Here is a 16,997-nt window from a genome sequence, read left to right on the forward strand (position 1 = left end):
GTACAGCCTGGCCAAGTCCTACGCCAGCACCCCCGAGCTCCGGAAGACGTGGCTGGACAGCATGGCTCGGATCCACGTGAAGAACGGGGACCTGTCGGAGGTAGCCCCACGCGCCTGTCTGTCCAGGCTTTTTGAGAAAACGAGTTATGCCCCACTCACTGAAAGAAGCTGATTATGAGAGAAACTTCCCAGTAATTCCAAGAAGCCAGCTAAAACCATGTGATACTTCAGTGTCGGGCTCAGAGCTCCTTCATAGTCATTTAGCAGTTTTCCAGTTTGGAATATCGTAAGGGGCTTTCTCTGTCCCAGGAGCGTTGTTTGTGAGCTCTTAGAAGACACCCGTGCTCACACATGTGCCCGTTAGTGCAGATGCGTTCGGCTTCTGCATCAGAATCCTCTCCTGATCTAAAATGCAACTATTTTATGGTAAAGTGAGATTTTCCTGATACAGAAGTCAGCCAGGGCATGGCCTTTTCCTCTTCGAGGCAGTGGTTTTGTCTGTGAACGCAGCAGGGGTCAGAGCCGCCCCGGGTGCAGAGCCATGGTTCAGTGAGCGACAGCATGGCAGGTGTGGAGGTGGGGTGTGTGGACTTCGAGGAGACTGGCTCCCAGATCCAACATTGACTAATTCGGTGACACTGAGCCTGTTCTTAACCCTGCTGTGTCTCAGTGACATCATCTGTAAAATGGGGCAGTTAAGGACAATGATGGGCTGTAAGGCGGGTTCTCTTCATGTTCCCACAAAAACTCTGCTCAGGGTTCACGCCCGTGGCATTTAGGTATGATCAGGAGAACAACCAAAGAAATATGCTTTTACTTTTAAACATGCTAATTGCTTGAATTAGTGAAATTGTATCCTATATCTGAAAAGTGTATGTAGCAATTCTTACTTTTTGATTATTCAGAGTCCATTCTGTTTGATCAGAAGTTTAATCTAAAATATCCATTAGCCATAATAAAAATGAATTATGCACTTGTTAGTAGCAGTAATTTTTCTACCATTCTGATGAGAACCAGGGCTTAGGCATTAGAACCTTACAGTAGGTTCATTTCTAACAGCTATGTTTGATGTTTTATAAACCATGGCAATTCGGTTAAAAGAATTTATTTTTGTTTTTTCTTACATTTTAAAGGTGTTTATAATGTTATCCATTGGACATTACATTACTTTCATTTAGAATTCTATTTTTGGAAAAAATGTATAACTTCATTGTTTTTTAGGTTGACAGAAAAATATATTAGCCCCTGAAGTTTGAGCAGTTCTCTCTGAATATAGGAATGCACATGCCTTTTCTTCAAGGGATCGTCTTTTCCCTTTAAGAGAAATAATGCCAAAATTTTAGATATAGTAAGATAAAATGCTTTTTAAAAATCTTTTATCTTTAATAAAGGTTAAATAATTCTAGATAGAAATGGGCCTTACCAAGCTTGTTGCCATTCATCTGAATTCATAGTTTCATAATTTCAATTTGTATGAATTGTCCCACTTTTTTCTATAGGTAAGATGTCAGCCATTAGGAACACTAGCTGATGCCCTGAGATCTAACATAAGTACACACAGTCATTAGGTTTCTGATGGTGAGCTTTGTGCATTGTAACAGGTGATTCTGAAGCATGTGTCTTTTACTATAGGCAGCAATGTGCTATGTCCATGTCACAGCCCTGGTGGCAGAATATCTCACACGGAAAGGTAAGAAATGATTCTGTGTTTTGTGAAACAATTGTAAAATTTTACAAAGCAGCAAAGACAAGCGAGAGCCATTCAGAAAGATTTGAGGTGGAGGCTGTGTGTGTGTGTGTGTGTGTACACTGTGTTGTTGTTGTTTAGTCACTTAGTCATGTTTGACTCTTTGCAACTCCATGGAGCCTGCCAGGCTCCTCTGTCCGTGGGATTTCCCAGGGAAGAATAGAATGCTGGAGTGGGTTGCCATTTCCTTCTATACTTACTCATTGTTTTTTTTAATTCGCTGATGTGACATTTACTTGACTCGGTAGGCACTGCAAAAATGCAAAACAAAAGTAGGTGGCGTGTTGTCATATAACCTCTTGCTAATAACTCCATCTTGCAAAAACTAGTTAATGAGCTTTGCCTCTGGTCTTTGACTGGCTGGCTGGTCTCCAGCTGGAGAGATTTTATTTTCCCTGAAGATAGTTCCCTGGAACTGTTTATCCATCACACGGCAGCTGTAGCAGGTCATCAGATAGCATTTTCTGGAGCACAGCCGGGTTGGCTCTGTCGTGCGAGGAGGCAGCGCGCAGGCTGGGACCTCGCCTCCGCATGGAAGGGGCGGGTGGGAGTGTGCGCCGCCCCCCTGTGTGTAAGGGCTGGTTTCCATATCAGCAGGCTGTGAATCCTCTCATGGCCCCTCTGGTCAAACACCCATTGCTCATCTCCACTTCCCAATCGAGAACACGGGGCTTTCAGAAAAGCTGGCTGTGTTCCCGTGTGTACTGGGGCACAGCTGCGCCAGGTCTGGCTGAACCCTGCTCTGTGTAAGGAATAACGTCAAGCCACTGAGGCCGCCCTGTTACCTCTTGGCGGACCGCTTCCTGCAGCAGCAGGGCGAGTTCTCTCCGAGTTCTGGGTCACCCCCAGCGAAGGGGGTGACATGACAGCTGGAAAGAAACAGAGTTGTTTCTGAGCCTGTTTCTCTGACTGGCTTTGGTTCCTTCAGTTTTCTTGGTATCTGAGCATGGGTCATCTTATCAAACTATTGTTGTTACTGTATTTTGCTGTTAATTTGACTCAGTGCCTATTTCAATTTATTTAAGGATTACATACGGTTTAATAAAGGTGGGTGAAAAATGAAAAGGGATGAGAAAGGACTTCCCTGGTGGTCCAGTGGCTAAGACTCTGTGCTCCCAAGGCAGGGGCCCCCGGGTTCGATCCCTGGGTCAGGAAGATCCCCTGGAGAAGGAAACGGCAACCTACTCCAGTATCCATGTGCCGCAACTAAGACCCAGCACAGCCAAATAAATAAATAAATTTTTTAAATGGATGAGAAAAAGAAACAAATGGAGGGCAGTGGGGGTCAAATATGAGGAAGCGAATGAAGGCAAGTGCCCGGTGGCCCCAAGGTTCCCTGTGGCAAAGCTGGCATGAGACATAAGATTTCTAGATTGGTTTTCATTCAGCCCAGAGACAAACCAGGGCAGGAAGCACCCTCACGGCTCATCCACCTTCAGCTGATAACTCCACCTGTCTCCTGCTCTCTCAATTCTAGGCATGTTTAGACAAGGATGCACAGCCTTCAGGGTCATCACCCCGAACATCGATGAGGAGGCCTCCATGATGGAAGACGTCGGCATGCAGGATGTCCACTTCAACGAGGTGAGGACCGCAGCCCATGGGAGCTCGGGTCACCGAGAGTCTCGGGTGCTGCCATTCCCCACCCCTGCCCCCAAACCAGGGTTTACTCTCTGCAGCCGCTGTGCACACACTTTGCTCTGACTAAGATAATTCTCCAGAACACGGGCACAAGCTCCTGCCAGGCCCCTTTCTTGGAACTCCTCCTCTCCTCTGGAGAGAGTTTGTTGTTGTTGAGTCTCTCAGTCGTGTCCAGCTCTTTTGCAACCCCATGGTCTGTAGCCTGCCAGGCTCCTCATGGGATTTCCCAGGCAAGAATACTAGAGGAGGTTGCCATTTCCTTCTCCAAGGGATCTTCCTGACCCAGGGATTGAACCCACGAGTCCTGCATTGGCAGGCAGATCCTTTACCACTAAGCCACAAGGGAAGCCCAGAGAGTTTGCCAAGCTGGTTAGTAGTGATGTAAGACTGAGAGCTTAAACTCTCGTGGTAAAAGGTACACTGTTTTGAACCATAAGGTTTCTCATTCTTTTCAGCAATTAATTTCTCTGTTTTATGGGGTTTATTTATCTGTTTTAATCTGACTTTTCAATCAGTGTCCCCAGTCATGCAAGGCCACGAGAGGCCAGCCTGGGCTTGGGGGCAGAGCAGCCCCTGTCCACATCCTTGGATCCCTGCTTCTGCTTGAGTGCTGCCCCCAGGGCCTGAGCATCATGAGTAGATAAGACCACCCTGTCCCACCCCTCAGAGAGACCAAAACATTTGACTTTAGATCACTGTAGCAATTTCTGCAAGTTCCTTGCCAAAGCAGGGTCACCTTGCAGCCACTTCTCCGTGAGTAGACAGTTTTGAAATAAAGCTAGGTATCTGAAAAAAAGCCAGTTTTCTGCTACGTTCCCTGATTTCTTCTTCCATGAGTGTCTGCCAGAAGAGCTTTTCACGTGTGCCTGCCTCCTCTCAACTTTAAAGCAAAATGAAACAGTCGGGAGAAAGCTTTTTAATCATGCCCTTCTTTTAAGGAAAAATAAAGTGGTCTATTTCTTCACGTGGAGAGAAAGAACAGAGAAAGGAGTAAACATCTTCCGCCTCTGTTGTAATTGTTTTTGATGACTGGAGGTCCTACTTAATATCAGGACTTTTGATCATGTTCATGCCAGTAAGCAGGGCCCATGAGCAAGCATCCTCCATGACACTGACCATCCATGAATCAGAAGCTCTTAAAGTGAGGCCCCGAGGCCCCTGGGGTCCCCAGTAACCTTTCAGGAAGTCTTTGAGGTCCTTCCTTTTCCACCTGTCTCCTTGAAGCTGGATTTTCTTTGTCTGCATCATCCAGAATAATATATTGAAGAGACTGAATGCAAAAGCAGAGGCCAGAATCCAGGCTTTTCCTATGAAGCCAGACATTAGAGTGGCAAAAATGTAGAACAGTGTCACTCTTAATTGTTTTTTAAAATTTTCCCATTAAAAACATTATTTTTGTTAACATGTAATCAGTTTATTATTATGAGTTGCATTAAATTAATGCATAAAAAAATAAATGCATAAATATTTTTACATTTCTTCAGTGTTCACTCCTAATATTGTAAATATTGAGAGATAACACCCATGTACATAAAAGTTCTCACCTATTTTTAAAGAATTCTCCATGATTTTTATAATATATAAAAGGATCTTAAGCCTCAAAGGCTTAAGAACCACCATCAAAAATTCTGTGGTTTCAAATGACTCCCTAAATTAAAAAGTAACCATGAGAAAGAAAGATAATATATTGAGTGACTTTATATTTAAAAATTAATTTTAGCCAAAATATGTAAAGTTCTCTTAAGTATTCTGAAGGGGGGAAAAAAAAGCCAGTTGTTTATTACATGGTATTAACCATTCAACTGTCTCTCCACCTTGACATGCCTGGACCAATGATAGTTTTAAATTTTTCACTCTGACGTGTGAGCCTGACCCTCAGCAACAAGGCCCGCACGCTCTTGGCACTGAACTCTTCACTTCAAGGAGAGCTTGACTGGGTTTTTCCCTGAAAAGAAGCCTGAATGCATCGGCTCCCTGGAAGAACCACCCTTGTCCCTTGTCGCCCAGTCAGTTCTCTGGAGCACAGCACTTTTGTTTAGAATTCGCGATAAGGACAACAGCGATACCAAGAACAACTAAAGATTTGAAAGTTAAACAGTTCTGAATAACCTGTCCTCAGGGATGATAAAATGAAGATCAGGATGGCTCATCAGATTAAGTCATAGGCTGGAAAGAGACTCAGGAGCAGAGCCTAGGCAGTAGCCTAGGGAGTGAGCCCCATGAAACCAAGGGCAGATTCATCGGGGAAATTTGTGAATGGCACCCACTCTGAATAATGACTAAACATGTGATGGGGAAAACTTTATCAGCTCTTTTTCAGAATATAGATTTTCCACCCTGTCCTCAAAGCATAAAGCTGGTAAATCTTTAACAAGGTCCATAGTCCATAACGACCTGTCATGATTAGGATGCGACCTGGGGGGTTGTAAAGTCCCAAGCGAGCCCTGCACATTAAGATGGAAAACAGCCAGCAGTGAAAAAACAGTGTGTACCAAAAGTCACAACGACGGAAATTGCCATGTAACCATTTTTGCCCTGGCCCTCAAAAGGTTTCAAGAAAAAGGGAAAGTCGAATATCTCTGCCAGAGGAGTTTTGGGGAAAGCTGGTGGGAATGGGTGTGGAACAATAGCTTAATAAGAATCGTTGCCCTTGTAATCTGCATTGTTGGATACATATAAATGCCTAAGATGCTCTCCAATGTGATTTTAGAGACACGACCTAAAAATGTGCGATTCTCCTGGCAGGAGGCCTCAGATGAGCTTTCACTGGTAGCAGTCCGTCCTGCCTGACTCTGACCCAAAGAGCAGACTCCCTCCCAGCTGCTTTTGATTAAAGAGAAACAGCCCATTCCTGTTTGCATTTTGTCTTACAAACCGGAGCCTATGCAGATGGAAGCATTCTGTCTCCTGAGGTGTCTGAATTGCATACAACCCCGTGTCGTCTCGAGACCCTCCCTCTTTATCCCATACAGTCAGAGTCCCAGAAGGAAACTGCACACGCAGCAATGGAAGCAGCTCTAACAAAGAGACTGTTTTCAGAAGTTTGGTCAAGGTTTAGGGGAACCATCGAGGAACACTGCAGAACCCTGGAGGTGGGCAGCAGCTGGCCTGCCACCGTCCACCCGTGGGCTAAGGGCGGGGACAGAGAAACCACAGAGAGAGGGTCCCCTGCCCGGGCTCAGTCCTGGCACAGGGGCAAGGGGGGAGGGAGGGACAGCCACCCCCCGCTCCTCCTGCCCACCAGTCTCCTGCTGGCCTGGCACTGGCTGAGCCCAGCCAGCAGCCAGTGGACGAGGAGTCCAGCAGGCAGGCCAGCGGTCCTGGCGCGTTGGCCCCCACAGCACAGAGCAAGGGAGAAGCGGGACTAAGAGGGACTGCAGTGGGGAAATGGAAAATGCGGTCCACCCTGGTTACTCTCCCAGGTGCTACAATTGCTCTGTAAGCCCCCAAATCAACATGCGCTGAAGCGCTTTCGCAGTCATCTGGGGACCCGCACAGAGCCGCAACAAGTTTAGAGCCCACAAGTTCCCAGATGAGGCCAAGCAAGTAACACTCTGCCTCCTTGTTTAGCTCCTGCTGTAAACAGGGGTCACAGCCCAGCCTCAGAGTGTGGAACTAAAATGCTGTCCGGTGTTCCTGAGCTCAGGATGTGCCTGACTTGTTGGACAAGCTCTGTTCAGACAGCAGTAACAGCACTTTTGGTCATGGGTTCAGCGTTAATCATACAGTAGCAGTATGTGCTAAATTAGCTGTCTTTAAACAGAAACACACAAAACAAGCTTATATACTAATCGATTGTCAAAATTTTATAACCCGAGCCTAACCCTATATTTCCCCGAGGAGTGGGGGTTCAGTGTTCACACATTCAGTGTTGGCGGTGACCTTATAGAACATGACCAGAGCGAATAATGAGGATCGACTGTTTGGCACACTCCAGTTTTGTTCCCCAGACCAATAACGGTCACTGTTCACAGAGTAAGCATGTGAGGTCAACCAGGCAGGTTACTGCTTTGTATTAGCCAAACGGTCTTTATTCAGAAACAACAAGCATAAAATGTTTACACCTACAGAAGATCCCAAGAGAGAGTTATCAACACAACATCTTCTGTGGTTCCTCTGTTTCCATCTCATCCAAGCTCAGTGACTTTGTAACCCTGTAAGGACTAAGGATCTACTTTTCTGTGACCGAGACTGCTCTTAGAACCATGAAAGCTATATAGTGTATCTTCATTTTCACAAGGATTCTCCAAGCCAGTAGCAGTAGGGAACGTGGCCCGCAGAACTTACCTGACTGCTCTCCCTCGACTCATACCAGGACATACTGCCCTGTTGCACGCTGCAAGGATTTCCTACGCTTCCTTGTGCTGGAGACACAGGTGGACGTGATGCAGCCGCTGCCCTTAGCACACGGCACGACTTCTGATGCTTTGTTGCCTTTGAGGAGAATCTAAACCTAAACCACAATCTGAACTGAAAGTCGTCTCAGCTGTCTGTGGCCTGGAAACGTCTAGCACCTACGTGTGTCGATTTGTTCCATAACTAGCTGTGTGCCATGTGCTGACCCGGGGCATATAAGAGGGGTGCCTGCCTCAGGAAGTTTCACCTGGTGTGATAGTCCTCGAGCTTTAGCTTGCTTAAAACTTACTTAGATTCCTGTTACAAATCCAAATCCCCATCCCCACCCATCCCCAGATCCAGTTGGGTAAGTGTAGTGCCTGGGAATCTGTATTTTTAACAAGCATCCCAGGTGATTATTCTGATACAAGGGATTTTGAGCTATATCTTGAGAAAATGATAATACAGTGGAAATATGAATGATGCCATGATGTAGGCCATTGCCCAAGTCAGGTCACGTGCTGACAGTTATTCCCAAATGGTAGATAATCAAGACAGCTAGCGAAGGGAAGCTCCAATACTTTGGCCACCTGATGTGAAGAGCTGACTCACCGGAAAAGACCCTGATGCTGGGGAAGACTGAAGGCAGGAGGAGAAGGCACAAAGGATAAGGTGGTTGGAATGGCATCACTGACTCAATGGACATGAAATTGAACAAACTCTGGGAGATAGTGAAGGACAGGGAAGCCTGGCATGCTACTGTCCATGAGGTCGCAAGGAGTCGGACACAACTGAGTAACTGAGCAACAACAACAAGCTTCATAGGAAAGGTTAAATTAAATCAGTCAACTGTAAGATACAGCAAATATTATTTAACTGAAAAATTTTAAATCCCCTGCACATACATAGGCTCATAAGGCATTTTCAAGCATGCATGCACACACACCCACACACGCGCACCCATGCTCAGCGTTAGCCATTTCCAGAGATAGGTCCTCGCTGCCCTCAGGTGCCCACACCTAAAAACAACTGACTAGCTCCAGTTTAAACAGCTTCCTGAATGGCTCATGAGCTTAGTGTACAGAGACCTTTTTAAGACTAGTCTAATATCATAAAATGTGTACTTTCCAGATGCATAAAATTCATTAAGGTTTTTATCCTTCCCCCTGACCATTAATTACTTACAGTTCTTTGAGTGTATTGATAATTTAGGGAAAAAAAAACTTGGCATTTAGATTTTAAACAAGGGGGGAAACTGTTAGACTTTCTGTATGACCGCTTTTCAAGGTCACTGCTGTCTGACCACTATCAGTATTAGTTCTGATTTTCAAGGGATTCCTGAGAATTCAAAGTAAATTAACATGTGGAATTTCTGTTGAGAAAATTGTTCATATATGCCCCAATGTTTAGTTACTATGAAGGCTTTGCTGTTATTACTCTTTGTAATTTTGTGTTGATATATGGTCTCTCAAACTTAGTTATCTGTGATTGCTGGTTATTTCAAAGAACCTAATGTACCAACCATAAACATCTAGTTGTAGAGTTGATATTCAGTTCGGTTCAGTCGCTCAGTCGTGTCCGACTCTTTGCGACCCCATGAACCGCAGCACGCCAGGCCTCCCTGTCCATCACCAACTCCCGGAGTCCACCCAAACCCATGTCCATTATTGAGTCAGTGATGCCATCCAACCATCTCATCCTCTGTTGTCCCCTTCTCCTCCTGCCCTCAATTTTTACCAGCATCAGGGGCTTTTCCAATGAGTCAGCTCTTCGCATCAGGTGGCCAAAGTATTGGAGTTTCAGCTTCAACATCAGTCCTTCCAATGAGCACCCAGCACTGATCTCCTTTCGATGGACTGGTTGGATCTCCTTGTAGTCCAAGGGATTCTCAAGAGTCTTCTCCAATACCACAGTTCAAAAGCATCAATTCTTCAGCGCTCAGCTTTCTTGATAGTCCAACTCTCATACATGACCACTGGAAAAATCATAGCCTTGACTAGACGGACCTTTGGTAACAAAGTAACGTCTCTGCTTTTTAATACGCTATCTAGGTTGGTCATAACTTTTCCTTCCAAGAAGTAAGTGTCTTTTAATTTCATGGCTGCAGTCACCATCTGCAGTGATTTTGGAGCCCAGAAAAATAAAGTCTACCAAATTAAACTTTGATGCTCAGTAATCGATACTCTACCCTTATGAGAGAAGGACTAACCTTTTTAAAAATAAAAGCCATTTTTAGTTTATTATTAGGTAAAATCTATAACTACTCTGCTTTTTTATGGTATACGTTATCATTTTTACAATGTGATATTTAGACTGATAAAATGTAAATCCTAAATGCCTCCTGATCAGAAGCAAAGATAAAATAATGTCCAGGAGCATATATAAGTTGATATGCACCATCAAATTGTGATACTTATTTCATAATTATTTACTAGGCTCTCTTCACTTTATCAAACATTCCTGTTTTCCAGCCATTCTGGGGCATTCCTCTGGTTGAATGGCAGATTTTTCCATAATGAAATGAATTGCCCATCATACTGATACGCTGCTTGAATTCAGATGTCCTTGTTATTAAACTTCCCATGTGTTTCTAGTTTGACAAATGAGTAAAAGTAGTATTCACATCTTAGTCTCACAGTTAGGAGCACTTGGCCCAGGAGATTACTTATAAGCTCTATTTGATATATATTTATGCTCTATTTGATATATATTTATTAAGTGACTAAATCTCAAACCATTTAAAGTTTGCTTTACTTTAAAGGCTGCTATACACAAATACCTTAGGAGGCGAGATATAGCATCATTTTAGAATCAAGGTACATCTTCCTCATAGAATACTTCCTGGTTGGGGCAGTTTATCTATGTTTGTGTGCATTTTCATGTCTCATAAAAATTATCTCTATTCAACTATTAATTTATTTTTAACGTGGAAAGGTGCTTCCCTGGTAGGTGGTAAAGAATCCGCCTGCAATGTGGGAGACCTGGTTCAGTCCCTGGGTTGGGAAGATCTCCTGGAGAAGGGAAAGGCTACCCACTCCAGTATTCTTGCCTGGAGAATCCCATGGACAGAGGAGCCTGAGGGGTTATGGTTCATGGAGTCGCAAAGAGTTAGACACTAAAACCCTGAGGGTGGCTATTTAATCAGGGTTTTTAATCGTTCCGCCTCCTCAGCCTCATCTCTTGGCACTGTCTGATTCAGATTTTATTCTCCAGCCCCTCAACCTACTTAAGAATCCCTCACAGATCACGCCGCCATCACGCCCACGTCTCCACCTGTGCTGGTCCCTCTCCTGAAAGGTCTCCTCGCTTCCTGGCTATTCCCACCTTTCACCTTTACCCCGCTAACTCCTGATCGTTGTTAATACTCTGTCAGTTGTCCCTTTCAGCAACCTTCCATGCCCCTCCCTTCCCCTGTCACTGGATGGTTGCTGCTCCTCTCTGCATCCCTGGTTCCCTGGGCTTAGCCTTATCAGCACACTCACCACCATCTTTTACAATCTCTTTATGGGTCTGCGTAGAGACTCTGAGCTCCATGAGAGCAGGAAGCGCTCTTTTCGTTTGATTGATGGCCACCCCAGGACTCACCCAGAGACACACAGACTACTGTAAAGTCAGCAAGTGCCTGCTGCTCTCAGTTCAGAGTGCCACCCTTCTGACGTGCAGTTTGGCACATCTCTGAAATCACTGTGGGTTTTTTCTCTGTCCTCAGTATCTGAACATGTACGTCACATCTCTTCCATTTGGTGGTCATGAGTCTCTAGTCCATCAGTTCTAGCTGCTCTGAAGGATAACCCGTGAGTGTGTTTGGGGGCCTCCTCCTCAAAGCCAGTTTCATGTATACCACATCACCTGCTAAACTATCCCAACCTGCCTTCCACATTTGGTAAAAATCTACAGAGCCACTTTTATAAACTACAGAAACTACATTTTATTTATATAGACTCGTCTTATAAACCCAGTGTCAAGCACAATGCCTTGCACATAATAGATTCTTGGTAAAATGTGTAGGTGAATGAACGAAGAATCAAGTTAATGATGTGGTAGTGACTGTGCCTGGTTATAACATTTATAACTCTTTGAGAAGAATTTTCAGTTTTCTACGAGATTACATTAAAGTTACTCTAGAGTCTCACTGTGCTGCTGTAACTGCTGTAGTGTAGAATTAAGAATCTTTAGGTCTCTCTGATCCCATCCACAGTAAGTCGGGTGTCATCACTATATGTATTTACATCTACAGTGTGGACCGTATATAGTTTGAACAAAGCCCAGTAGTGAGAAAAGAAGGGGCCAAATGACTAGTCTGTAAGTTAAACCTGAGAATAGCTTTAAGATGGGTAATTTCCCATGCCTTTGTCTATTTCGTTATCAGAAGAATACCTTGGTTGTACAAAATTTCCTGATGGGAAATTGGGTCTTCTCAGAATTCATTCACCTCTGCCATAGTCCCACAGCATCAAGGAGAATGAAGATGCTCAGTAAATCCCCAGTGGTGATGTCTGTGATGTAAGATATGTAAAAATTGCAAGGCTTTGATACAGGAACTCAACTCATTTCCTTACAGCGAAGGACAGCTGTTAGTAATATTGTAAAAATGCAGACTGATTCACTCATCCAAGAAATTCTTGCCTACCAAATATGTATGTGGCACTGTGGGATATTACATTACTCAGTAGAAATAAGATTCATTTCAAAAATGAATACAAAGTAGAAGTGATGATTGAAATAAGAGAAGTTTGTTTAACTGGTCTGTTATTTACTTACAACATTTGGTTTTCAGAGCGTTTTGATGAGTAAAATTTTATTTGATCCTTACAACTCCCAAATTAGATTAGACCTTTATTACATTTCCCAGTTTTATAAATATGGTGAAGTAAGTATAAGGATACTGATATTATATAGATTATATTTTTACGCTTTTCTTTTATGTAGCTTTTTATAATCAGAAGCATGAGAAGAATCCTAAAAGTTTGCCATGTTTAACCTGGATAGATTGTCCACTGGAAAAGATCTGAGACAAAACTAAGAGAAAACTGAGAGAGGCTTTGCATCTTCATAATACAGATACAGGATGAACAGATATGGTGTTAGGACCTTTACTGATGTTTTTCTTTGTAGCTGTTAGGATAATTACTACATATATCTGACTTTAGTGTTTGCACTTAATGAGACCCACAATAAAAGTATGAGACAACTGGTATACCTCTTTATACGCTTTGGTACAGAGTTCAGTCACACAGATGAGCTTTATGATTTGTATGTTGTAAATATGACATAGGAGTTAAATGTCTTGTTTTAAAGATGGTTTATTTAAGTCAGATCATATTTTCTGGTGAATTGATTCGAAACTGCTTTTTAAATGTTTATTTTCTTTGGACCTATAAATCATAGCCATTAGGACTATAATGAAACATGAGGTTGGTAATGAAACACACAGGTCCTGCCATTCGTGTACAGAATAATAGGGAATACACACATGTTACCAGGCAACTATAAAAGCCTTGAAAATATATTAACAAACCTAATCCAGCAATAGACAAATAAGAGGAATACATTGTGACTAAGTAGGGTTTACCCTGACAATGCACCGTTGGTTCAGCCCTGGAAAGCCAATCAATATAATTCACCATATTAACAGAACAAATAAGGAAAATCATATGACCATCTCAATAGATGCAGAGAAAGCATTTGAAAAAATTCAATATCTACTCATGAGTTTGCAGGGGGTGGGGGAAACCTAGGAATAGAAAGGAACTTCTTCAAGAAAAAGATTATCTACAAAAAACCTACAGCTAACATCATACTTTATGGTGAAGGACTGAATACTTTCCACCTAAAACTGTGAACAAGACAAGAATATCTGCTTTTACCACTCCTGTTCAACACTGTGCTGCAGATTCTAGTCAGTGCAGTAAGAAAAGAAATAAAATCGCCTATGTTGACAGAAGATGTAATTGTCTTTTGTGACATAAGTAATCCAAAAGAATTTACAAGAGAAGTTACTAAAACTGAGTTTAGCAAGATCGTAGGATAGAAGATCAGTATACGAAACTCAACCAGCCTTCTTCACACTTAGATACTTACACCATAGTCGCACCATGCTGTCCACAATCACTTTGTATAATTCCTACAAACATATGCCGGGTGACTTTAAATCTTACTCAACAAAGGCTTTTACTACAAAAAAAAAAAAAAAAAATCAAAATTTAAAAACAGTACTGTTTATAATAACATTAAAAACCTGGAAAAAGTAGGTATAAATCTGTAGAGATTTGTATGCTGCTGCCGCCAAGTAGCTTCAGTTGTGTCCGACTCTGTGTGACCCCATAGATGGCAGCCCACCAGGCTCCCCCGTCCCTGGGATTCTCCAGGCAAGAACACTGGAGCAGGTTGCCATTTCCTTCTCCAATGCATGAAAGTGAAAAGTGACAATGAAGTCGCTCAGTCATGTCCGACTCCTAGCGACCCCATGGACTGCAGCCTACCAGGCTCCTCCGTCCATGGGATTTTCCAGGCAAGAGTACTGGAGTGGGTTGCCATTGCCTTCTCTGATTTGTATGCTAAAAACTACCAAACACTGATGAAAGAAATCAATGAAGTCCTAAGTCAGCGGCGTGAGACTCAGTATTGTTGAGACATCAGTTCTTCCTAAATTGATTTATAGATTCAAAGCAATCCCAATCAAACTGCCACCTGAAGTTTTGGTAGAATTGACAAATGGGTTCTAAAATTTATATGAAAATCAAAGGAACCAGAATAGCCAAAACAATTCTTAAGAAGTTGGAAGATCCATGCTACCCGATTTCAAGGTAAAGCAGAGGTTCTCAAACTGGGGATGGTTAGGAAATTTCACAGAGAGATTGAAGAAATCAACCTGAATGTCTAACAAAGTGATAAAAGATAGTCACTTTGGAAGGAGGGAGGAGACCTCCACGCTGCTACCATGGCAGACAGGCCCCTGGCTGGCCAGGGCAGGGATGCCACCAGCCCCAGCCAGTCTACCTGCCGCCTCCCTATGTCCATTCTGCTGACAGTGTCTGTCCCACATTCCAAATGGGTCCTGAAATTCACCCTGATTGGCCAATTTAGGTCACATGATAAAGCAATGACTGGCCAGGAAATAAATTCACACTGGTTAGTTTAAACCTGAGCCACATGTCCAGCTCTTGAGTCGCAGATGGTGTTAGCTTCTTCTAAAGTTCAAGGACTTTAATGGAGGCAGGGTGACTGCCCAAATTCAGTAGGTAAGAATTTTGAAAGGAAAAGGATGTTGGCGAGGCAGGCACAGTGCCTCCCACACTCCATCACTAAATTCCTCTAAGATGTTTAAGTTGAAGTCATGCTGAGTGACTCTCCATGTCTCAGCATTGTCATTGTTCCTCAGAAAGGAAAAAAAAAATCTAAATCATATTTAGAAAATGAGAACTAAGAACAAAAACTGAGAGCCTGTGTGAAGCTATCAATTTCCATTTTTTTTCCCATGCAGTTAACTACTACCACAGTCATACAATGAAACCTTAATTTCTGTCTGTAAACATGACTGGAAAGTAGCTCATGGCAAAAATGAATGTAGAAGTTAGTATCTAAAAATATTACATATTTTGAGGGGCTTCCCTGGTGGTCCAGTGGTTAAGACTCTGCACTTCCACTGCAGGGGGCAAGGGTTCAATCCCTGGTCTAGGAAGTAAGATCCCACATGCTCACGTGCAGCCAAAAAAGTTGAATAAAGTAAAATAATTTTTAAAAATATATTACATATTTTGAAATCATCTTCACCATTTATGCGTTCTGCAAGGAGCACAGTGTCGGTTTCCCTGTAACACTCTCTCCTTCTCTTTGATCAGGACGTGCTCACGGAGCTCCTGGAACAGTGTGCAGACGGGCTCTGGAAGGCTGAGCGCTACGAGCTGATCGCTGACATCTATAAGCTCATCATCCCCATCTACGAGAAGCGGAGGGACTTCGAGGTATCCAAGTGGTCTGTTTGTTAACTTTTTCAGAGGATGGGGGAGTGACACACATCCCCAGACATTCTTACATGCAGAGCACGCAAGCAGGCCACTTGAGCACGTGGTCTCTGCCCCTGCACGTGACCCTGGAGGCCATCACCCTCGGAGCCACGAGATACCACACCTCTACCCAGACCTCCAATCTTGAAGGACGGGGGTTGGGGATTCTGGCACTCCACTTGCATAAAGTTGCCAGGATCCTGACTTTTAAAATCCCCAGGTGCCTCTTCTCTTAGAACTCTCCCTTGCTTCACTGATAGGGGAAAAGAGTGACCCTTTGGCCTTTCTGGGCTGGGGATGCCGTCCAGTTTCTCTTTAGCACATGCTAAGGAATGGAGTAGGAAAAGCAAAAACTACAAGCAGCATCAGAGGACTGAACTGACTCACTGCACTGGGAATTCGATGTGTTCTCAGTATGCCAGATGGCCCTTCGGGTTGGAAACCTAACACTTGGAAATGATCACTACCAGTTGTCCAGTCAAAACGCATTCTTGATTTTTTTTTTTTAACTCAAGTCCAAGGAGTTTTCACCTGCATGATCTCATTTCATTGTTAGTTTCACATCAGTTCTGCTAGCTGCAAATGGGAAGAAATGAGCTGTGTTCTTCCTTGCAGAGGCTGGCCCATCTATATGACACGCTGCACCGAGCCTACAGCAAGGTGACCGAGGTCATGCACTCCGGCCGCCGGCTCCTGGGCACGTACTTCCGAGTGGCCTTCTTCGGGCAGGTGAGCCTCCTCCCAGTCCTCTAGCGCATCCCCAGTCCTTTTTTGTTCTTGTTTAGACCCTATAAAGTGGTATTTTGTAAATTTCCCATTTTCTAGAAATTCTAATTTGATGAATTTGTCATGTTTACTATGGTTCTTATCTTCCTCAGTAGTAAACTTTCTGCTTTTTTTTTTTTTTCTTTCTTCCTGTCTTTTCTTTATTACTTTCTTAAGGCAGCGGTAAGTTCTCCTCCCATAAGACATTCTTAGCGGCATCTTTGGTACCTCAGTGTGGTTTGCAAGTTTCCTTTTCAAGTCTGTATGTCTATCTGTCCAGTCATTACACACTCAAAAAAAAAAAAAAAACAGATTAACATTTTATTCCATTTACAGAAATAAATCACCTGTTCCCTTACACATCTATACTGCATGTTTTAAACCAAAATTAAGACTTTCTGGTTTCCTCTGTCCCTGTGCGTCTCTTTATCTTTTATAATATCTTTGCAAGTAGTTTACCGTTGTAATATTTCAGAAACCCTTTATAAAGAGGTTCATTTATA

General features: G+C 43.3%; 1 protein-coding gene across 10 annotated transcripts in view; it reads left to right on the forward strand.

The window, feature by feature from the left end:
- The window catches only part of DOCK9 (dedicator of cytokinesis 9), a 254,190-nt gene that overhangs the window by 181,648 nt on the left and 55,545 nt on the right, over positions 1-16,997 (forward strand). For all 10 annotated transcript variants that reach the window (XM_010831496.1, XM_010831500.1, XM_010831501.1 and 7 more), the window contains exons 44-48: positions 1-100; positions 1,633-1,690; positions 3,225-3,331; positions 15,565-15,687; positions 16,345-16,458. In XM_010831496.1, the coding sequence (XP_010829798.1) occupies positions 1-100; positions 1,633-1,690; positions 3,225-3,331; positions 15,565-15,687; positions 16,345-16,458 (502 nt within the window). The remainder of the gene's footprint in view (positions 101-1,632; positions 1,691-3,224; positions 3,332-15,564; positions 15,688-16,344; positions 16,459-16,997) is intronic.

This window comes from Bison bison, unplaced genomic scaffold, assembly GCF_000754665.1.
Source record: "Bison bison bison isolate TAMUID 2011002044 unplaced genomic scaffold, Bison_UMD1.0 scf7180017864527, whole genome shotgun sequence".
Taxonomy (NCBI): domain Eukaryota; kingdom Metazoa; phylum Chordata; class Mammalia; order Artiodactyla; family Bovidae; genus Bison; species Bison bison.